The sequence below is a fragment of the Mobula birostris genome, chromosome 1 (assembly GCF_030028105.1).
Source record: "Mobula birostris isolate sMobBir1 chromosome 1, sMobBir1.hap1, whole genome shotgun sequence".
NCBI lineage: Eukaryota > Metazoa > Chordata > Chondrichthyes > Myliobatiformes > Myliobatidae > Mobula > Mobula birostris.
In genome coordinates, this window is record NC_092370.1 from 44067213 (window position 1) to 44091718 (window position 24506).

At 40.3% G+C, this 24506-nt stretch overlaps 1 protein-coding gene across 5 annotated transcripts in view; it reads left to right on the forward strand.

The window, feature by feature from the left end:
- The window catches only part of nsmaf (neutral sphingomyelinase (N-SMase) activation associated factor), a 152123-nt gene that overhangs the window by 39328 nt on the left and 88289 nt on the right, over positions 1 to 24506 (forward strand). For 4 of the 5 annotated variants that reach the window (XR_011885587.1, XR_011885584.1, XM_072254663.1 and 1 more), the window contains exons 8-15: positions 196 to 243; positions 4699 to 4751; positions 4932 to 5061; positions 12184 to 12255; positions 12473 to 12581; positions 14764 to 14940; positions 18629 to 18708; positions 21654 to 21744. Coding sequence is in view for 2 of the 5 variants with exons in the window: in XM_072254663.1 (XP_072110764.1) it covers positions 196 to 243; positions 4699 to 4751; positions 4932 to 5061; positions 12184 to 12255; positions 12473 to 12581; positions 14764 to 14940; positions 18629 to 18708; positions 21654 to 21744 (760 nt within the window). In the remaining 3 variants the exon portion in view is untranslated. Of the gene's footprint in view, positions 1 to 195; positions 244 to 4698; positions 4752 to 4909; positions 5062 to 12183; positions 12256 to 12472; positions 12582 to 14763; positions 14941 to 18628; positions 18709 to 21653; positions 21745 to 24506 lie in introns of all 5 variants that reach the window. The other variant, XR_011885590.1, reaches the window with a different exon arrangement.

The window sequence follows — 24506 nt, forward strand, 5'->3', positions numbered from 1 at the left end:
ACATAATGACTGAAAGAAGCTGGCAGCAGCCAAGTCCTCTTATAGTTTGGTTCCTGATGATGATAGCTCCACATTACCATCAGTGGAGTTGCTAATTCTTTGAATTTACTTTTATATCAATATATCAAAATGGTTTTAATTGAGATATCTGCATAGTAAATAATCTAAAACTGTTAATAGCATTTTTTTTCATAGCTTCACAGAGCTTCTCGGTTGGACAAAGTGGCAGATCAGATTGCAATGGTAAGGGATTTTTGCAATTATCATGATCTTATTAAATAATTTTTGTTCAAAATAAACTTATTATCAAAGTACTTTGTAACCTGCCTCAATGAGTATTTTCCAGTAGCACTTATGTTCACAATGATAAATGTGCTTTGAAAAGTTGGTGATGCAACATAGCAACTCTGCCTGAGATATGACTTGGATCTGCTCCAATTTCCCCACTGGCACAACAGGTCCACAGCAGATGCCATTTCATTGGCTCTTCACTCAACCTTGAAACTTCTTGTCAGCAAAGATGCATACATCAGGATGCTCTTTATCTACTGTAGCTTGGCATTCAATACCATCATCCCCTGAAAGCTAATCAATAAGCTTCAAGACCTGGCCTTAATCTGTCCTTGTGCAATTGGATCCTCGATTTGCTCACTTGCAGACCCCAGTCATTTTGGATTGGCAACAGCATCTCCTCCACAATCTCTATCAGCGTAGCTACACCACAGTGCTGTGTGCTTAGCCCCTTACTCTACTCGCTTTACACTTATGACTGTGTGGTTAAGCACAGCTCCGATGGCACGGATCAAGGTAAATTTAATATCATAGTACATATATGTCACTATATGCAACCCTGAGGTTTATTTTATTGTAGACACAATAAATCCAATAACCATAGTAGAATCAATAAAAAGAATATCAATAAAATCACTGAAAGACCACACCAACCAGTATGGTTGTATTCCATTCGCCACTTTCTTACCCATTCTCCTAATCCTATCCTATCTATGTCCTATGTCACCAAATACTCCATAACCTCATCCTTAACAATTAGACTCCAACATCTTCCCAGCCACTGAGGTCAGGCTAACTGGTCTATAAGTCTCTGGATGCTTTCAAGAAAGAGATGGATAGAGCTTTTAAAGATAGTGGAATCAAAGGTTATGGGGATAAGGCAGGAACTGGATACTGATTGTGGATGATCAGCCATGATCACAGTGAATGGTGGTGCTGGCTCGAAGGGCCGAATGACCTACTCCTGCACCTATTGTCTATTGTCTATAATTTCTTTTCTGCTGACTTCCTCATTTCTAAAAGAATGGAGTGATATTTGCAATTTTCCAGTCCTTTGGCACCATGCCAGAGTCCAATGATGTTCGAAAGATCATCATTAACGTCTCCACAATCCCTATTGCTACCTCTTTCAGAACTCTAAGGTACAGTTCATCTGGTGTGGGTGACTTATGTACCCTTAGCTCTTTCAGCTTTTTGAGCACCTCCTCTCTTGTAATAGTAACTGCACCAACTTCTCTTCCTTCACTCACTACAACACCAGGCAAGTACAATACCGCAAGTATCTTCCACGGTGAAGACTGATGCAAAATGCTCATTTAGTTCATCTGCCACCTCCTTGTCCCCCATTATTATTTCTTCAGCCTCATTTTCTAGTGGTCCTATATCCAGTCTCATCGCTTTTATTTTGTACACAGTTGAAAAGGCTTTTTCTATCCATTTTGATATTGTTTGCTAGCTTGGTTTCATATTTCATCTTTTCCCTTCTAATGATTCTTTCAGTTGTTCTCTGTAGGTTTTTAAAAGCTTCCCAAATCTCTATCTTCTTGCTAATTTTTGCTTTTTTGTATGCCCTCTCTTTTGCTTTTATGTTAGCTTTGACTTTCTTTGTCAGCCAAGATTGTGCTATTTTGAGTATTTCTTTGTTTTTGGAATACATCTATCATGCACTTTCCTCATTTTTCCCAGAGACTCGTGCCATTGCTGTTCTTCTGTCATCCCTGCCAGCAGCTCCTTCCAATTTACTTTGGCCAACTCCTCTCTCAACCCACTGTAATTTCCTTTACTCCATTGAAGTACTGCTACACCAGAGTTTACTTTCTCCCTAGTTGAACTCAATCATATTGTGATCACTGCTGCCTAAGGGTTCTTTTACATTAAGCTCCTAATCACCTCTGGTTCAATATATAACACCCAATCCAGTACAGTGGATCTCTTAATAGACTCAACAACAAACTGCTCTAAAAAGTCATCTCAAAGGCATTCAACAAACTTTCTCTTGAGACCCATTACCAAACTGATTTTTCCATTCGACCTGCATGTTAAAATCTCCCATGACTATCATAACATTGCCTTTTTGACATGCTTTTTCTATTTCCCATTGGAATCTGTGGTCCACATCTCAGCTACTGTTGGGTGGCCTGTATATAACCATCATCAGGTTCCTTTTACCCTTGCAGTTTCTTAACTCAACCCACAAGGATTCAACATCTTCTGATCCTGTGTCAGATCTTTCTACTGATTTGATGCCATTTTTAACCAGCAGAGCCACACCACCCCCTCTGCCTACCTTCCTATTCCTCTGATAAAATTTGTAACCTTGGACACTCAGCTCCCAGCTACAACTGTCCTTAAGCCACGATTCAGTGATGGCCACAGCATCATACCTGACAATCTGTAATAGTGCAAGAAGATCATCCACTTTATTTCTTGTACTCCGTGCATTGAGAAACAACACCTTGAGTGCGGCACTTGCTACCCTTTTTGATTCTGCATCCCTCATGCACTGATCCTCCCCCTGCCAGCTGCAATTGTGTTCTTTCATCTGCTTTCCCCTCCTGACAGTCAGACTGCATGCTGGCTCTGCTTTTTTTTTTTTACCATCTATCCAATCTTGAGTCCCTTCAGACCGGTTCCCACCCGACTTATGTGTGTATATGACAATTTTTATATATGGCATTAGTTTAAAGGGGTTAAGTAGGTTGTCTATCATCATTATAGCTTACATATTATTAAAAATTGTTCTAAATTTCTTGGGTAGCCACAGTAGTGCAGCAGTTAGCATAACAGTTTATAGGACCAGTGATCTGCATTCACTTTTGCTACTGTACATTCTCCCCATGACTGTGTGCGTTTCCTCTGGTTGAAATGTGGGAGGAAACTGGAACAAAGACCTATATGGGTTAGGGTTAGTAAGTTGTGGGCATGCTATGTTGGCACCTGAAGCATGGCAACATGTGCTGTCCCAGAACATCCTTGTACAGTGTTGATGCAAATTACACAACTTATTGTATGTTTCGATGTAACAAATAAAGCTAATTTCTTTAAATATTTCAGAATTTCTCACTGCTTTCAAGTATTTATATTTTTCCACAGCTTGTGGTTCAGCCTGCATTCTTACTGGCACAGATGCGGTCGAGTTTATATTTGAGTGTCTGGAGAAATGGAAAAGTTGGCTAAAATGATTTCTTTTCACCTTTTTCTTGCCAGTGAGAACTTTTTTTTTCTTTTTCCAATATTTTTATTAATTTATATATATAAGAACACAGAGTACAGGAAAAAGAATATGTCGATACATTAAACTAAATCGCATATAAAGACTCCTTACCCTATATTCGTACAAATCAATTAGTTCGTAGCATTGAAAAATAATAATTTTTTAATATAAAAAAATCTAACCCACTATCAAGCTGATAACAGAAAAAAAGGGAAAAGATTGTTAGTCATCATCTGTGCTTTAACAGCAAATCAAAGGTTTTGAAAATAATTCAGAAAGGGTCCCCACAGTGTTTGAAAGTCTTGATTAGATTCAAAGATTGAACATCAAATCTTCTGTAAATTTAAACGTGACATCACATCACGTAGCCATTGGGCGTGAATAGGAGGGGCCACATCTTTCCATTTAAGCAAAAGCGTCCTTCTGGTCATAAGAGACATAAAAGCCAAAATGTGCAAATCAGATGGCTCCAAAATAAGAGATTTTTTACATTCTCAAATAAGTACATTTCCTAAAAGTCCTGATAAGAATCTACTAGATATAATCTTTCATCTGAAACCTTTTTATAATGGATCTATATCTAATATTTATAATATGCTGTTGGGAATGAGAAGTGTTCCTTTAGATAAAATTAAAATCTTTGGGAACAAGATTTACAGACTTCCAATTTCTGAGGAAACTCGGAATCAAACTTTTAAATTGGTCAACACTTCATCGTTACGTGCCCGTCACTCTCTCCTTCAATTTAAAGTGGTCCATAGGGCCCATATGACTAAGGATAAGTTGTCTCATTTTTAATTTAGATATACCTCCGTATTGTGATAAATGTAATAATGGAGAAGCTTCACTCATTCATATATTTTGGACATGTCTGAGTCTTGGAAAATATTAGAAAGAAGTATTTCAAACCTCTTGGATTCTTTTTAAAGTAAATTTCGTGCCTAATCCTTTGACTGCTTTATTTGGTATTGTTGGAGGAGAGGATATTATTTAGGAGAACTTCTTTTAATCAGATCCTGATCCAACATCTGATGGAAGAAGTGCAAACATTCAGAGATGACAATTTTTTGTACGATTGACTGCGTGTGCTATTGTTTTACATTAAATTTAACAATGCAGCTGCAATAAATATATTTTGGAATGGAATCAGGTGTTTTTATATTCTTTCTCTCACCTCATCTCTCCATTTGTAGGTCACAGCCATTCTGCAGTCACGATTGGCTCGGACTTCGTTTGATAAAAATAGGTAATATTTGTTAAGTATCCATTTCCCAATAATGAACATAAAACTTAAAGTTCTAAGATTATAAAATATTTTATTAATCAGAGTTTTATTTATATTTCTTGTTATTAAACACATTGCTTTTCGGCTCCCTCTCTTTCGCTCTTCTCTTTTACTATCAGTAGTGACTGAAGTGTCTTGTAGGTTCCAGAGTGTTACAGAAAGACCCCACATGGAGTGCGAGGCTGAAATGGTCACACCCTTGGTGTCTAATCCGGGACATGTCTGCATCACTGATCAAAACCTGTATTTCCAGCCTTTGAATAGCTATCCGGTAAGTTGCTTATCATTTGCATTTTGCTGTTTAAAATTTTTTAAATATGTTCTCTTTGTAATTAAGAGTCCTGCAGATCAAAAAATTCTGAATTTAATCAGTGGCTACTGATGCATATCTGATATACTTAATACGTGCTTTCTGAATTTAGCCCAAGGCACTGGGCCTTCTGCAATTAACCATATCTTTACCCAATTATTTTCAGAATGTTGTAAATGGACCTACTGGTATTATTAATTGGATTTATTGAAATTATTTAATCTTTTAAAAACTTTGCTGTTTTAATGAAAATGTAATATTTAGAATCCCAAAATGCCAAGGGATTTGGTATTTGTTGGTTTACAACTCAACTGGATATCAGTTAAGCATATTACTCCAGAAAATACTTGTAATTTACTGTTTCTTGTACATTTGTCATTTGATTAATAGGTGTAATAAAAAGAATGAGAATATAATAATTTGTTTTTTTAAAAGAGAAAAACTGATTGAAATAAAAATCGCTGCACTATCTATGGAAGGTAAATCTTTCAGACCTGTGTAACAGAATTGGGGGGAAAAGTATAGATTAGATCTTGACCTCCATTTCTGTGTAGCAAAAATGCTGGTATTTGTGCAAATGACTGCATTTCCCTGCCATAGTACCTGCTCGTTTTCTTGTACAAAGAACTAATATTTAGTAGATGACCCACTGTCTCGTGATTTCCTCACCACCACTGCTAGTGCCCAGTGTCAAAGAACAAATCTCCTTCAGTTGCAGTTAGTAACCACCAGGTGGAGCCCTAATACAGAAATTGTTTGTGTTGAGTCATGTAACATTTCCTAAACTTTTACACGTTAAGGTATGGTACCTAGAAAATATTGCTATGCTTGACCTTAGAAAAAAGGTTATTTAATTCTGAAAACAACAAATTAACTGCTTAATGCTGAACAAAACCATTTAAATTTCGAAGCAATTATGTTTTGGATACTTTGACAGGCAACTAGTCATACTTTATTGTTCCGAGGGGAAATTGGTTTTCGTTACAGTTGCACCATAAATAATAAATAGTAATAGAACCATAAATAGTTAAATAGTAATATGTAAATTATGCCAGTGAATTATGAAATAAGTCCAGGACCAGCCCATTGGCTCAGGGTGTCTGACCCTCCAAGGGAGGAGTTGTAAAGTTTGATGGCCACAGGCAGGAATGACTTCCTATGATGCTCTGTGTTGCATCTCGATGGAATGAGTCTCTGGCTGAATGTACTCATGTGTCCATCCAGTACATTATGTAGTGGATGGGAGACATTGACCAAGATGGCATGCAACTTGGACAGCATCCTCTTTTCAGACACCACCGTCAGAGAGTCCAGTTCTATCCCCACAACATCACTGGCCTTACGAATGAGTTTGTTGATTCTGTTGGTGTCTGCTACCCTCAGCCTGCTGCCCCAGCACACAACAGCAAACATGATAGCACTGGCCACCACAGACTCGTAGAACATCCTCGGCATCGTCCGGCAGATGTTAAAGGACCTCAGTCTCCTCAGGAAATAGAGACGGCTCTGTCCCTTCTTGTAGACAGCCTCAGTGTTCTTTAACCAGTCCAGTTTATTGTCAATTCATATCCCCAGGTATTTGTAATCCTCCACCATTTCCACACTGACCCCTTGGATGGAAACAGGGGTCACCGGTACCTTAGCTCTCCTCAGGTCTACCACCAGCTCCTTAGTCTTTTTCACATTAAGCTGCAGATAATTCTGCTCACACCATGTGACAAAGTTTCCTACCGTAGCCCTGTACTCAGCCTCATCTCCCCTGCTGATGCATCCAACTATGGCAGAGTCATCCGAAAACTTCTGAAGATGACAAGACTCTGCAGTAGTTGAAATCCGAGGTGTAAATGGTGAAGAGAAAGGGAGACAAGACAGTCCCTTGTGGAGCCCCAGTGCTGCTGATCACTCTGTCGGACACACAGTGTTGCAAGCACACGTATTGTGGTCTGCCAGTCAGGTAATCAAGAATCCATGATGCCAGGGAAGCATCCACCTGCATCGCTGTCACTAACCAAGAGGACATAACTTAGTTGGCAATCCAAGTAGGTATTTTGTCCAGCACTCTCAGAAGTAATATACTTTTGGTCCGCACTGTTAATATGAAGACGCAAAAGACTGCAAATGCTGAAATCTGGTGCAACACCTGAAACACTAGAGGAACTGGGCAGGTCAGGTGGTTTCTGTGGAGGGAAATAGACAGTCAACAGTTTGTATCATTTAATCTGGCCTGAAAGAAAATAGAGCGATAACCATATAAAAAAGTGGAGGGAGGGTGGAGCGGGAACTGGCCCATGACAGGTGGCTCTAGATGAGGGGGATAGCACATAGGATGGAAGGGCAGAGCGGGAAGGAAGTCAGATGTTGGGAGGTGATAGGTGGAAACGACAGAGGACTGAAAAGAGGAAAGTAGAACGTAAAAGAGACAGAGGGAGGTGAGGAGAACCATGGGGAAGAGTTTGTGGATTATGGGCAGATGGAGATCGTACTGGAGGGGAAAACAGCAGGATGTTGGCGAAGAATTGGATCAGTAAGTGGAAATAAAAAAAAATGCACTCACCCTGTTCATGTGCTGGGATCAGAAAGTAGTAGGTTGTGCTACACCACGTGACCTAGCTTATGAGCTAGAGTCAATGCATTTCAGCAGTTGGCCTTAGAAGGTCTGCACAGGATAATTGTGATCTTTCTGGATAGGGCGATAGTGAGTGTTGTAGGTCAGGGGTCCCCAACCCTTTTTGCAATGCGCACCGGTTTATTATTGACAATATTTTTGTGGACTGGCTGACCCCGGGGGGTGGGGGGGTAGGGTTGCCAACGGACAAGAGTAGCAGTCAAATACGTTGTGTTTACCCCGAGAAAGACTACAATGACCATGATACCTTGTGCGGGCACCAGTGCGCATGCATGTACGTGCCGATTTTTTTTCTACAAATCGTTTTTGGCGATTCTGTTCGGGGGAGGTGGGGGGTGTTAATCACGGCCGGAATATAGGTGATAAGCGGCTAATACATTCAATTTCATTTCTAAAAGGTTGTATCTAAGAAATTTAATATTAAACACACACTGCATATTTTCCTCGCATGAATATAGTGATAAGTCAATTATCAGGGGAGGACAGGGAGCTTGAAGTGTTGAACGAACTTCCAGTTAGAAGTGGTAGAGGCAGGTTTGATATTATCATTTAAAGAAACATTGGATAGGTATAGGGACAGGAAAGGAATGGAGGGTTATGAGCTGAGTGCAGGTCGGTGGGACTAGATGAGAGTAGTGTTCGGCACGGACTAGAAGGGCAGAGATGGCCTGTTTCCGTGCTGTAATTGTTATATGGTTATATGTCACTTATTAAGTCAATAGCATCATAAGATTTTAAGTAACGTTTGAATATTAAACACACAGCACGTATTTTCCCCGTATAAACATATAAAATCATTGCAACACACCAGTATCACTGAATCATTGGGAGCCCTGGGCTGAATACTTGTTCCCTGAAACAAGACGGTCCTATCGAGGGGTGATGGGGGACAGCGATACTCAAAGGGGGTTCCTTATGTCCAGTCTATTCTGCAATTTAGTTTTTGTTGCGTTCATTGCAGAGATATATTGGAAATGGAAGCAACGTTTTCAGTGCTTTCGTGGCTATCTCAGGATATTCAGCCTTGACTTTGATCCAGGATGCCGGCAGAGATGTTATGTAAAACATACTTTTCAGCCCACCGTCATTTGCAAACTCAAGGAGTTGATCTCCTTCCCGCGCTGACATGGATGACACACGGGTAATGACCTCGCGTGCGTTCAAGTTCAACAGAGCGTGATAGGGAATGAGGGAAGGTGCAACTGACTCATATCGCCAAATCATATCGTTTCCTCACGGCCCGGTAGCACATGCTTTGCGGCCCGGTACCGGTCCGTGGCCTGGTGGTTGGGGACCACTGTTGTAGGTCATACTCACTGCAATTTCTGGGCTATAAAAGATAATAGAAATGCATTGAAAGAAAGGGTAAGGGTGAAAGTTGGAAGACAGGAAATATTAATTACAAAGGGAATAATGATGTATGGCAAAAAGAGAAAATAAAGAAGCAAGATTAGATTTTTCAGAAATTGATTCATTATGGAAGTGTTGACAGAAAAATGAGTCTCTGAGATAATTCTCAGTGTTGATGTGTGTTACTTGGATTTCCAGCGTCTGCAGAATTGCTCGTGTTTACGCTCTGAGATAATTAGCTGTGTTTGTGATTGGAAACGAGTGACGTTTATTTTCACTAGACATACCCATTGTGATTGAATAAGGTGAGACTAAAATAGTACTGATTCACAGAGTCATGTCTGAGGCTTTGTGGTTTACTATGTGCTAGGTGTGCATATTTAAATTTAGTGAACACAGCCATCTGTTTCATTTCACAGTGATTGTATGTAAATTATTTTCTGCTAAAGTTCCAGAACTATATGTCTGGTGTAATTTTGCAGAAAAATATTGTGTGAGCTGAGGAAAGTCCTTCCATATGATTTGAGAAGGATTGAAATCTTATTTTCAATTATATTTTCAGGAGGTGTACTGGGCATTGCCATGACCTCTACCCCTCATTAATTGTCTTTTGCACTCTTTATTTCTTATTATAACTTATAGTTTTGTGTTTTGCACTGTACTGCTGCAGCAAACAACAAATTTCATGACATATCATAAACATGAGAAAGTCTGCAGTTGCTGGAAATCCAAGTAACACACATACAAAATGCTGGAGGAACTCAGCAGGTCAGGCAGCATCTATGGAAATAAATTGTCAATGTTTCTGGCCGGGACCCTTCAGGACCAAGAAGGAAGGTGGAAGACACCAAAATAAAAAGGTGGAGGGAGGGGAAGGAGGCTAGCTGGAAGGTGATAAGATCAAGCCAAGTGGTTGGGAAAGATCAAGATTTAGAGAAGAAAGAATCTGATGGGAGATGAAAGTGGACCCTAGGAGAAAGAGAAGGAGGAGGGGACCCAGGGAGGAGTGATGGACAGGTGAGAAGAGGTAAAAGGTCAGAGTGAGGAATAGAAGAAAAGTTTGGGGGGTGGGGGGAGGATTTTTTTTTACCAGAAGGAGATATCGATATTCATGCTATCGGTTTGGAGGCTATCCAGATGGAATGTACCCTGAGGGTGGCCTCATCTTGGTACAGGAGGAAGCCATGGACCAAGATGTTGAAACAAGAGTTGGAATTAAAATGTTTGGCCACCGGGATGTTCCACTTGTGAAGAATGGAGCAGAGGTGCTCGATGAAGCAGCCTCCCAATATATGATGGGTCTCACCAATGTAGAGGAGGTTGCATCGGGAGACGTTTGTCAGTGACAATAAACATATTTCTGTTTCTGATTGCTTTACTAAATATACTTCTGGACTACGATCACTTCAATCTGCAGCCTAGAGTTTTCCTTTGGGAGGTGTGCTTTTGTACCATCTGAACAATCTGGCATTGTTGCAGTCTGCTGAGGATTTGGTGAACTGAACTCTTGAGAATGGAGGTGCAGCAGCCATTGCTGGGGTGGACTTTGGGCTGGATTGAAGTGTGGCCCAAGCCTGAGAGTCAAAACCAAATCGATATTTTAGCTCAATTAAGCGTCAAGCCAGATTTAAAAGATTAAGGTGTCGAGGCTGAGGGTAGAGGACAAACGGGTGCTTAGCGCACTTCACCATGTCAGCCAAGGTCCCCCACCTGAGCCTGACCCGTCTGTTTGGGCTTGACCCATTTCCCTCTTGCTGCCTCCATCAAGTGGGTGGTTAGGAGCCTTGGCTGCACACCGCCAGGTTCAGGAGTAGTTGACGTGTTTCAGCCCTTGTCCATACTGGTAGAGGTAATGTGTTTGGAAGATGCTGCTGGAGGGTAACTGTACTACATTTTTTTATGTTATATGTCAATGATTTGGACAATGGAATTGATGGCTTTGTTACAAAGTTTGCAGACTATATGAAGGTAGGTGGAGGGGCAGGTAGTTTTGAGGAAGTAGAGGCTATCGAAGGACTTGGACAGATTAGGAGAATGGACAAAGAAATGGCATAGAGAATATAGTGTCAGGAAGTGTATGGTCATGCACATTGGTAGAAGAAATTAAAGGATTGACTATTTTCTAAATGGAGAGAAAGTACAAAAAATTGAGGTGAAAAGGGATTTGGGAGTCCTTGTGCGGGATCCCCTAAAGGTTAATTTGCAGGTTGAGTGTGGTGAAGAGGGCAAATGTAAAATTAGCCTTCATTTCAAGAAGACTAGTATATAAAAACAAGGATGTAATGTTAAGATTTTATAAAGCACTGGTAAGGCCTCACTTTAAGTATTGTCAGCAGTTTTGGGGCCCTTATCTTAGAAAGTATGTGCTAAGACTGGAGAGGATTCAAGGAAGGTTCACAAAAATGATCCCAGGATTGAATGGCTTGTAATATGGAGAGCATTTGATGGCTCGGGGCCAGTGTTCACTAGAATTCAGAAGAATGTTGTGACCTCATTGAAACCTATCGAATGGTGAAAGGTCTTGATAGAGTAGATGTGGAGAGGATGTTTCCTGTGGTGGAGAGTCTAAGCTCAGAGGACACAGCCTCAGAATAGAGGGGCTTCCTCTTAGAATAGAGACAAGGAGGAATTTCTGTGGAATTTTTTGCCACAGGCAGCTGTGGAGACCAAGTTTTTATGTATCTTTAAGGCAGAGGCTGATGGATTTTTGCTTGGTCAGGGCATGAAAGGATACAACGAGAAGGCTGGAGATTGGGGCTGAGAAGAAAATTGGATCAGCCATGATGAAATGGCAGAGCAGACTCAATGGGCCAAATGGCCTAATGCTGCTTCTGTACCTTATGGTCTTATTTTGTGGATGCTGTACATTTGTGAATGAATCATCGTTGCAACATCTCGCATGCTTCATATCACAAAGAGAGCACTGTGAATTTGTTAGAACTAACTTCAAAATGCTCAATCTTTTATCATGAATAGTAAATTGTCAAAGAAATTTGTTTTAAGGACGCACTATAAAATTCAAAGAACGTAAGCATCTATTTTTTTCTAGTACAAATAATTCCAAATAACCAGTGAACTTTGTGTTGTTATTCCATTATGTATTTTAGGAGACAGTGGTGCAGATAATGTTGCATGATGTGAGACGCATTTACAAAAGACGACATGGGTTAAAACCTTTGGTGAGTAACTGAATGATAAATTTTGTCTGATCTGAAGTTGGAACAACTTGTAATTGGTATGCATAGAAAGTATACTAAAGGACTGGAAAACATGGATGTCATTCAGTAATAATATACTCTCTAATCTCATCCAAGTGCTGCATTGGAGATTTTAGAATACTTAATGTCGTATGAATAGAATTAAACTAACTGTATTCCCTACCTTTATCTCTTTTAGGGTCTTGAGATATTTTGCACAGAAAATGATCTCTGTTCTGATATCTACCTGAAATTTTACAACTCTAAAGATCGTGATGAACTTTATTACTATATTGCAACATTTTTAGGTCAGTTGATTCTAAATTTGCTACCTATACATCGTAACCTGTTTTCTATTTAATTATTGCATATACTGTCGATATCAGTCCAGAGGAAAGAAATTCTGACTAGTTTTCTTCTCCCAAATCCTCTCCACATCCTTTCTATCTAGTCCTTTCAGCACCTGATAAGTTTCAATGAGATTCCCTCTTATTCTTCTAAGCTCCAGTGAGTAAACCATAAGACATAGGAGCAGAGTTAGGCCATTTGGCCCATCAAGTTTGTTCTGCCACTCAATCGTGGCTGATCCTTTTTCCCCTTCCTTAACCACATTCCCCGACCTTCTCCCCATAACCTTTGATGCCATGTCCAATCAAGAATCTATCAATATCTGCCTTAAATACACCCAACGATCTGACCTCCATAGCTGCCTGTGGTAACAAATTCACCGCCCTCTGGCTGAAGAAATTTCTCTGCATCTCTGTTTTAAATAGATGCTCCTCTACATTAGAAAGATTTCAATGAGATCCACCCCCCCCCAAATCCTTCTAAATTCCAGCAAGTACAGGTCGAAAGCTATCAAATGATAACTTTTTCATTCCTGGAGCTGTTCCTGTGAACTTCCTCTGAACCCTTTCCAATGTCGGCACATCCTTTCTTAGATAGGGGGCCCAGCATTGCTCACAATACTCCCGTGAGGCCTCACCAGTGCCTTATAAAGCCTCAGCATTACATCCTTGTGTTTACTTCTCTTGAAATGAATGCTAACAATGCTTTTGCCTTCCTCACCATGACTCAGCCTGCAAGTTAACCTTTGGGGAATCCTGCACGGGGACTCGCAAGTTCCTTTGCAACTTGGATTTTTAAATTTTCTCCCCGTTCAAAAAATTGTCCGTTTTTATTCTTTCTACCAAAGTACATGACCATATTTTCCTGACACTGTATTCCATCTGCCACTTTGCCCATTCTCCTAATCTGTCTGTCCTTCTGCAGTCTCCCAGCTTCCTCAACACTATCTGCCCCTCCTCCTATTTTTGCATGTCCACAAAATTGACCACAAAGCCATTAATTCCATCATCCAAATCATTGAAGTACAATGTAAGAAGAAGTGGTCCCAACACAGACCTCTGGAACACCACTAGTCACCGGCAACCAATCAGAAAAGTCCCTTTATTCTCACTCTTTGCCTCCCGCTAATCAGCCAAAGCTCTATCCACCCTAGTACTTTTCTTGTAATACTTGGCTATACCATACGCAGCCTCATGTAGGACGCCTCGTCAAAGGCCTTCTGAAGATCTAAGTACACAACATCCACTGTTGTCTGTCTTGCTTGCTATTTCCTCATTGAATTCCAACAGATTTGTCAGGCAAGATTTTCCCTCGGGTCAGACCAACTGGCCTATAACTTCTTTCTTCTTCCACCCTCCTTTCTTGAATGTAGAGCCATTTCCAGTTTTCCAGTCCTCTGGAACCATTCCAGAATCTAGTGATACGTGAAGAATCATCTATAATGCCTCCACAATCTCTTCAGCTTCCTCATTTAGAACCCTGGGATGTAGTCCATCTGGTCCAGACCTTTCAGTTTCCAAAGCACCTTCTCCTTAGTAATAGCAAGTACATTCACTTCTGCCCGTTGACATTCTCAAACATCTGGCATATTGCTAGTGCCTTCCACAGTGAAGATTGATGCAAAATACTTACTTATTTTATCTTCTGTTTCCTTGTCCGCCATTATTACCTCTACAGTATAAACCAGATGTTATTTGCCAGTTTTGGCTTCCAAGTTCAATGGAACTGAAAATTTAGAAGAAACGTACAATACATGGTTGAACTGATATTATCCACTTTACACATCACTCAAGTACTTCCAACATATTTGCTTTATTCTCCCCTCTAGGTACATTCAACCATCGGTCCCTAAAGCCAGGGATACTTTTCTGACCACTTCCACCTTGTTAATTCTCATTCACCTTCAAAAGCCTCCTTGAGCCTATCTCTTTGCATTATTGACATCCCTTGTTAATGTAGTATTTTACTGCTCCATGCCTTTTCCATCTTGCCACCAGGGTTCCAATGCAGTAACAACTTTATATATAAATTTAATTTTGGGACGTCGTACAGTAGAAAAATATCTGAATACATTTTCTAATTTTTATGGTATATTGATTTTAAACTAACTGCTATGTTTCCAATCAAAATTTTATTCTACAGAAAATCATATTACTGAACAAACAGCTGAAAACTACATGCTACAGTGGCAAAGAGGACATCTCTCAAATTACCAGTATCTCTTGCACCTCAATAATCTGGCTGACCGCAGCTGTAATGATTTATCTCAATATCCTGTTTTCCCTTGGATCATAGCTGATTATACTTCTTTGGAATTAGGTACTATTTTTATCAATGACCATAAAGAAAATGGGCATGAGCTTTGAAATGATGTTTTGAGTAAATGTTTAGAATTTTCCTGTAAATATACTATGTTTATGATATTTGTAAATATAAATGGAGTGCCTTGGTTAAGATTTTTACTGCTATGCTGTAGGTACTTCATTTAGCAGTTCTGTAAAAGCAGATGTTCAACTTGTGAATGTTGTGTCAGCCAATCAGGGCGGCAGAATCAATGAATGTTCAAGAGAGCGGGGTGGAGAGAGATTTGTAATGGATAATGTGGCTTGCGGATAATTTTTTTTTGGGCAGGAGCTGCAGGGAAGACGGGAGGGAAGATGGCTGAGAATGCCATGGGAAGTGGTGTCCTTGTTCCACAAGGTGCTCTGTCTGGATGAATGGCTCTAAGATGGAAGGACCAATACGCCCAAGAGAGATCTCGTTAGTTTGAGATGGATTTCAAGTGAACTTCGGAAAGTGGTGTGTGCTTTGACATAGACCTTGGGTCTATCGTCTGAGTAAAAAGACAAATTCAAGATGAGCTCCAACCATGTGCACGTTTAGACTGACTTAGCTGTAATGGACCCTTTTATTTTCCTTTTCTTTTTCCTGCTAACAATTTGATAAAGCTGAAATTTGTAAATATACTTTCTTTATAATTTTATGCAGAGTACAATTTGTTATTTCTTGCCGACTGACAATTGTGTAAAGGTAATATTTACCCAGAATTCATTCAAATTGAGGTTTCTTTAATAGGAGCACCATGACGTTCCTGTTCGGTTAAACCCCATATCATACCGACCCTAGATGCCTATTTTGCATGAAAGGTGTCCTTCTCACCTCCTAGTCCCATGGCTCTTAACAGGGCCAGCAAGGAGCCAGGTTTCCATACGAACCCAGTGAGGATTAAGCTTTGGTGCGATTCGAGGAGACTACCCACAAGTAATGCTGTGTTCTGAACAGGGTGGATATCCACAGCCTGTTGAATTGCTGATGAGAGTGCTAAGTTTGTGAAAGTATTGGGAAAAGTTAAGCTGGTTGAAAAGTGGTTTGATCAATCGGCAGGTAAGGATGTTGGTTAATCCATACGATCAGTGATGTAACTGAAGTCGTGCCACCTGATAGGATAGGGACACTTGGAGAGACAGGGCCATGGACAGTCCATGTTTTTAAAGAAGGGGTGAGATGTTGTAGATGAGAGCGAAGACTTCAAAGACAAGTTGTTCTCGTTTCTGTGAAGTGAGGGAAAAAAGTTGTCTGATGTGAAAGATCCAACTGGTCCTTCAGTGGTTGATTTAAATTCTGAGCTGATTTTGACTATGACATCGCTGGTTGATAAATGCAGAAATGTATCTGCAGAGAGCCAAAGTTATCGTAGGCTGGACGTGTTCTCTGGGGTCAAGCCCACATCTGATGGGGAAGAAGAATATAAGGCTTGGGCCTCAGTTACTGGATGAGTGGCAGTGTTCAGGTAATATGAAAAAAACAGAGACTGGTAGAGAGCTTAAAGGGTTGGGTGGCTGATGTAGTGAGGTATGTTAGCTGATTACCTGCAAGCTCTAGAAGATGTTTTTGGCACTGCTGAAAGTGCAGCCAATCTGATGATAAAATTTAGGCACACGTTCCAGGAGGAAGAAAAGATGGCTGCCTATATTTTCAGATTGGAGAAACTACTGCACCGTTTGTGCCACAAAGGGGATATTCAGCTGTCTGAGAGAAATTGCTTGAGGATGGGGCAAGTTGTGAAGGGCGCGCTGTCTTACGTGATTGCTCTATGTATTTGAATGGCTCTGCAAGATGCGCCCTCCCCCATCTTTTACCAGTTACTCAGAGGAGGAAAACATGATTGAGAAGCGGGATATTTCCAAAAGCTGAGTAGTGTCTGTAGTAACACACACAAAATGCTAGTGGAACACTGCAGGCCAGGCAGCATCTATAGGAAGAAATACAGTCGACGTTTCGGGTCGAGACCCTTCGTCAGGACTAATGGAAAAAAGAGATAGTAAGAGATTTGAAAGGGGGAGGGAGAGACCTGAAATGGTAGGAGAAGACAGGAGGAGGAGGGATGAAACCAAGAGGTGGGAAGTTAATTGGCAAAAGGGATAAGGCTGGAGAAGGGGGAGTATCATAGGACGGAAGGCCTTGGAAGAAAGTAAGGGGGAGGGGAGCACCACAGGAAGATGGAGAACAGGCAAGGAGTTATTGTGAGAGGGAAAAAAAATGTAGGGATGGGGTAGGAAAGGGAGGAGGGGCGTTAATAGAAGTTAGAGTAATCAATGTTTATGCCATCAGGTTGGAGGCTACCCAGACGGAATATAAGGTGTTGTTCCTCCAACCTGAGTGTGGCTTCATCTCAACAGTAGAGGAGGCCATGGATTGACATATGGGAATGGGATATGGAAATAAAATGTGTGGCTACTGGGAGATCCTGCTTCCTCTGACGGACAGAGCGTAGGTGTTCAGCGATGAGGTCTCCCAATCTGCGTTGGGTCTCGCCAAGATATATAGAAGGCCACACCGGGAGCACTGGACACAGTATATCACACCAGCAGACTCACAGGTGAAGTGTCGCCTCACCTGGAAGGACTGTCTGGGGCCCTGAATGGTGGTGAGGGAGGAAGTGTAAGGGCAGGTGTAGCACTTGTTCCGCTTACAAGGATAAGTGCCAGGAGGGAGATCGGTGGGGAGGCATGGGGGGGTAAAATGGACAAGGGAATCACTTTAGGGAGCGATCCCTGCGGAAAGCAGAAAGTGGGGGAGGGGGAGATCTGCTTGGTGGCGGGATCCCATTGGAGATGGCGGAAGTTACCGAGAATTATATGTTGGACACGGAGGCTGGTGGGGTGGTAGGTGAGGACAAGAGGAACCCTATCCCTAGCGGGGTGGCAGGAGGATGGAGTGAGAGCAGGTGTGCATGAAATGGGAGAGATGCGTTTGAGGACAGAGTTGATGGTGGAGGAAGGGAAGCCCCTTTCTTTAAAAAAGGAAGACTGTGGAGGAAGGGAAACCCCTTTCTTTAAAAAAGGAAGACCACCCCACTACCCCACTAGGGATAGGGTTCCTCTTGTCCTCACCTACCACCCACCAGCCTCCGTGTCCAACATGTAATTCTCTATAACTTCCTCCATCTCCAACGGGCCTGCTGCGTTCCACCAGCATTTTGTGTGTGTTGCAAAGACTGCTGCATTCCTTTTCAGATAGAATATTTCAATGGAAGACCAATGATGGTATCGTCCAACGTGGTGTCTTGCAGGCACTGCCCTGTAGCTTTGAGATTCCATCTATACTAGAATTATTTAACATGTTTCATCACCAGTTAGGCAAGCTGCAAGTGTTTGTGTGAAGATTCCAATGAGCCAAATGACTTGGGTAGCCTGCCCAATAGAATCCACCTGCACCTTTCTCTGGAGAGCTTCAAGGAACTTATTGCAGACCACTATCTGATTGACTTGTGGTCAGCCAGTTCTGTGCAAACTCTTCTCCAATGGACAGGTGGCAAGGCATTGTACAAATGAATAGAATATTCCTCAATAAAATAACCAGACCTCTCCTTTGCAACAGTGAGCTTAAGTAAAACATCACAGAACCCCTTGATTTAGCCATCAGGATGAGGGTCACATTAAATACACTTTCTCCTTTTTACCTGAGCATTTATAATAACACAACTCTAACTTTTGTCTTGGAACAGATCTTACAAATCCTGGAACTTTTCGTGATCTGGGGAAACCAGTGGGTGCCTTAAATAAAGAACGACTTCTTCGATTGTTGGTAAGAGTCGTATTCAGACAGAAAAGCATGTTTGTTATATGAATGACTCTTCTAAAATTTTTCTTTGAAGTGATTGTCTTTTACTAATTGAGTAATTATTGATAATTCCAGGTTTTTTTGTTTATGTGACATGCAGTAGAGAATTTGAGTTTCAAGCTGTTAATACCTTTTAAAACCGATAAGATGCACATTATAACTTGAGACATTTTCCAACTCCTCTGGATTACTTAAAGTGTTAGTAGTTAAACTACACACTGTAGTGCCAGTAAATGTTGCACTTGCTGTGAGAGCAGAAGTAAAATTTTCACACAGTTACTGTAAATCTGTTCATTCCATTACTGATTTCAAATCATCAAAGATCTCATTGAATTTTCATTTGCCAACTTTGTTTTGCTTTTTTGTATGATCTGTATGTGGTGATGTATATGTTACATTGGCCCAAACCTAACTCCAGATGTAATGTCTACTAGATAAACACAGCCCATTCTTCTTCCCTCTCACTTATGATTACCCGACGCCAGCCCCCTAAGCCTGAATCGACGTAGTAGTAGTAGTAGTAGCAGTAGTAGTATGATTGGTTGTATGGTATTTTTCTCTCTTAGTGTTCCTGATTTCAGAGCCAGACCATGAGATTAACATACAGTAACTGAACGATGCTTGCTGCTTTAGTAATTAAATTTATATTCAACCTCTTGTGTACTGTTCACTTAAAAATACATAAAACCAACATTGGGTAGCAATAGATCTTGCTGTCTATGCTAAGACAGATTGGAAATCATAAGCCGAGTTCCGTGAAACTAAGCTATAGAGACTGCAGATGTGGGATACCTGGATCAGCACACACAAGTTCCTTCAGCATTTTGTGTGTGTTGAGCCAGGTTCACCATTTATATTCAGCACTAATTTTTTGCCAATCTGTGATCTTTATCATGGGATAAAGAGACAATTAAACAACTGTGCTTTCCAGGCAGGTTATTCTTTGCACAGTGAACCTTGTATTAAGGTTAAACAATTCTTCACCAGAGAATGATCAGAGCCGAAGGTCCAGCAAATGAAATAAATATTGTGAATGGCAAAATTCCAAGCAGGAAAGAATTAAAACGGGTAGCATTCAAAATTACCAGTTGCTGATTGAAAATCATGCCTGCCAGCTTTTAAAGTGCGTTCTGTGCCGAGTTTCCCTCATCTTCTAGCTTCTAAAAATATTAGCTTGTCCTAAATTCTGTGACTGAAAGCCCACTCCTGTTTACCCATAACTTTTTTGCTGATTTGTGTACATTCTGTGGGCATTCATATGCAGCATTTTGAATCGTCTATGTCCCTTTTCTTTCTTTTTAAATCTTTTTATTGAATAAGTATACAGAAAGGTAAGCCATATAGGCACTAATACACTGTTAGAATATAATAAAATTACAGGAGATATTAATACAAAAAAAAATACAAACAATGTAATTTAAACGTAACATACCAAGGTAACATAACAGTATACTAATTTTTATATATATCAATAGAGAAAAGGGAAAAAAAAACCCCAAAAAAAAAACCCACCGTGCAACTAACTAAAAGCAAAGCAAAGCAATGGGCTAACTTGAAACCAAACAGAGTTAAAAAACTTAAAATCACGTCCTCAATCCCGACCTCCATTAAAAACAGTAAAAAAAAACAAGAAAGGTATATATTACATTAAATGAAAATATTGAATAAAAGATCTCCAGGTCTGTTCAAATTTAAATGAAGAGTCATAAAGATTGCTTCTAATTTTCTCCAAATTCAAGCATAATATCGTCTGAGAAAACCAAAAAAAAGGTAGTTGGAGCATTAAGCTCTTTCCAATGTTGTAAAATACATCTTTTCGCCATTAAAGTAAGAAATGCAATCATTCTGCGGGCTGAAGGAGAAAGATTACTGGAAATTTTAGGTAGTCCAAAGATAGCAGTAATAGGATGAGGAGAGATAGTCTATGTCCCTTTTCAGCCCTGTTTTCCTCCCATCTTCACTCTATAACTTTCTTCAGCCTTGTATACTTTGACAACTTTGCATTTCTCTATCTCTTGCAACTAAGGAATTCCCATTTTCTTTCACACTACAATTGATAACTTTAGACTGCAATTGTTTAGTCCCATACTCTGGAATCCCATGCTTAAACCTTTCTCTAAATCCCTCTGCTCCTTCCAGAAGTCTGCAGAGCAGACTCAATGATCAATGAATAGCCCAATTCTGCTCCTATGTCTTATGGTCTTATTATCCTGAAAGCTCACATCTTAACTAAATTATCCCTCTTAAAACATTGTCCTTTATTTCACTTGTCATTTTATATGCTGTTGCCTCAGAAATGCTTCAGCACGTTTTCTGGTAAAGGTGCTCTGTAAATGCAAGTTGTATAGTTAGGCAAGTGCTAATTCCATCATAAGCTGAAACCAGCTATAATGTGTTGTGGTCTGAAAAGAGTTTGGACAGACATCGTCCAGTTCCTGGAAAGTATATTTACTGTGCAACATTATCTATAGATTGTTACAAATTGTTCAAAAGTCATAAAGCTGCATATTAGGAGGCATTATGCTTAGTATTCCATAAGACCATAAGACACAGGAGCAGAATTAGGCCATTCAACCCATCGAGTCTGCTCCGCCATTTAGCTAATGTTCATGGTTTGCCTATGTAAAGGCAGCTGCATTTCTGTCTCTGGCCATGTCCTGATTACTATTGAGTAATCAGCTCCTAAAGCGACCTGATGGTAAGGAATAATAATTTTAGAAAGCACATGACTATATCTGATGACTTGAAGCATTCACATTGTTTCCCTCTAGGAATACTGCATAATCTCACCACTACCTTTGGAATTTTTCGTTCTCATTTCAGAATGTCACTATCTGTAGTCTTTTGTGCCTTCCTTCAATCTATTTGAATTCAACAAAGGTAGTTTTACAATTATTATTTTGTTTTAGAGTCGCTATCGAGAAATGCCTGAGCCAAAGTTTATGTATGGAAGTCACTATTCTTCCCCAGGCTATGTCCTCTTCTACCTTGTGAGAGCTGGTAAGGGTACATTTTTTCCTCATTGCTAGTCAATTCTCAGTTATGCTTTTTTTAAGCATAAGGAGTTAAGATCACCACAAAATCTGCTAATGATGTTATCAGGTGTTTTATACCATCTGTGATTGTAAAAAAATTAAGCTGGGCATCAAGTTTCAAGATCTTTGAAAAGCTGCCTGAAAGAGGTGCTGTAACTCATCCTTTATGATATTTAATATTTGATTAGTTTTGTACTTTGTAAGCATGTCACCTTTTAAACTAAAGTTTGTATTGAGTACAAAATTTAGAGTTACAGTATTACTATTCACTAAAGACTGTGAAATTACCATTATTGGTGAATCAAGAACTAAAATGAACTTGTTTGAAAACTGGATTCTTGATGATCAAATGCAAGCTTTATTAATCTCTAAAGACAGACATTTCAGAAAATTAAAGCAAAAGTAGAAATGGAAATATTAAATATATATTATCACCATAGTCTTTTGTGACCTCCTTTAATCTATTTGAATTAAACTAAGTAAGCAAAGGTAGGTTTACAATTATTCTTTTGTTTTAGAGTCGCTGTCGAGAAGTGCCTGAGCCAAAGTTCACATATGGAAGGGACTATTCTTTCCCCCATTAAATATGAGTCCTGCAGAAGAGTCTTGGCCTGAAACGTAAACTGTACTGTTTTCCGTAGATGCTGCCTGGCCTGCTGAGTTCCTCCAGCATTTTGTGTACATTGCTTGGATTTCCAGCATCTGCAGATTTTCTCATTTGTGATTAAATATATATTGCTTGTAGTGGCAAAAACTAATCCAAAATCATATCAATTGCCGCTCGCCTGCGATCATCATAGAGTTGTTATACTTGCATGACGCACCCTCAGCTCCAATGAAATGATTGTGCCAAAGAATCAAATCCTTTATTCAGTCCTTTATTAGCAAACATACAATAAAGCAATATTAAGTGGTCAGCAAAGCCATGACCTCCGGCAGTCCAAAGCTGCAAACTGCCAAGAAATAAGCAAGAATACGTAACTTGCAGTATACTCATGTGACTAGTTACCATAATAAACATAATAAAAGCACAATGGAGAATACAGAGCAGATGGAGAATAGATGCATGGCTCCTACATTCCAGCCCCCCAATTATTATACTATATTAATTAAAACTACATGCTATTAAGTCACAATAGACATGAAATCTCAACACTTACACAAACATCCTCTTCTGGTAAGCAGTCTATCCTAGATTGTGCTCTTCTCCTGCCAAACTAGGTTGTCTCTCTTGACTCGATCAGGAAAATCTGTCTTGAATCGCTGCTGCCAAAGCTCATCCAAAACTGAAGTCCCATTAGCAATCAACTCTGGACGAGCACCATAGCCTCCTTTAAGTGGTCCATTAACAGTCCAAACTAGCATTGTTCTGATTGCATAGGGTCCATCATTGGCACTGCAAATCACTTGCAATGGCTCCGGGGCCTGGGGCACATTCATCCCTATCAGCAGCTCAATTTCCAATTCAGTTTCTGTCAGATAAAGATGCTTCAGGTGAGATCATGCCTGAAGACCTCTGATGAAGAATGCTTCCTCTGTAGACAAGCATACTTTCCTGTGTATAGACATTAGGTAGTTCACAATAGTTTTCACTATCTTATCCAGCCACTTCCAATTCTGAAACGAAATACCTACTCACATCCTTCTCTTGACCCATTGTGTGTAAGAGAGCATGTGTTCCTTTTCCGGTCAGGTTGAGCTTGTTTATGAGGCTCACTGTGCAGAACACTGCTGTACATCCTTGATCGAGGAAAGCATAAGTAATCACTGTCTTGTTACTCTTCTTGGGCTTCATCTAAAGTGAAATTATAGGGAGTTTACAATCATGATCGCCAAGCCCTGTAAGATCATTGGATACTAGGGCAGTATTCACTGCTGTGTTTGCTTCATTCATGGCTTCTTTCGAATCTGCACCCTTTTCATCATCTCCGGGCTCAGTTTCACTTTCCACAGTCGCTACAGTAGTGGCAAAGCTACTTTTAGCTTGGAAATAAATTTGTGATCCAGTTTTGTTCACACCTTTACTTACCGCCAGCAATATAGTCTTGTATAGTTTGTGAAACACTGGGTGTGTAACAATCATCACTAGCCTTTCGATAAAATCAACAACATCAGTGAAAGTAACCTTACGGCTGTGCCTTTCTTAGAGGATAAGAATGTAAGATAGAGACCACACCTCATTCTTCTGAATTCCAGCGAGTACAGGCCCAGAGCCAGCTAACCCTCCTCATATAACAAGTCTTTTAATCTGGACTCATTTTTGTGCCACTTCTTTGCCCATTCTCCTAACCTAAGTACTTCTGTAGCCTCTCTGCCTCCTCAAAGCTACCTGCCCTCCATCTACCTTGGTATCTACTGTAAACCTGGACACAAAGCCTTCAATTCCATCATCCAAATTGACATATAACGTAAAAATATGTGGTCCCAAAGCAGACCCCTGTGGAACACCACTAGTCACCGGCAGCCAACCAGAAAAGGCTCCCTTTTTCCCCACGCTTTGTCTCCTGCCAATCAGACAGTGCTCTATCCCCAAAACCACACCTTAACAATCTTCCCAACCTCTGAGGTCAAACTAACTGGCCTATAATTTCCTTTCTTCTGCCTCTCTCCCTTGAGTAGAGTGACATTTGTAATTTTCCAGTTCTCTGGAATCATGCCAGAATCTCGTGATTCTTGAAAGATCACTATTAATGCCCTAACAATTTCTTCAGCTGCCTCTTTCAGAAC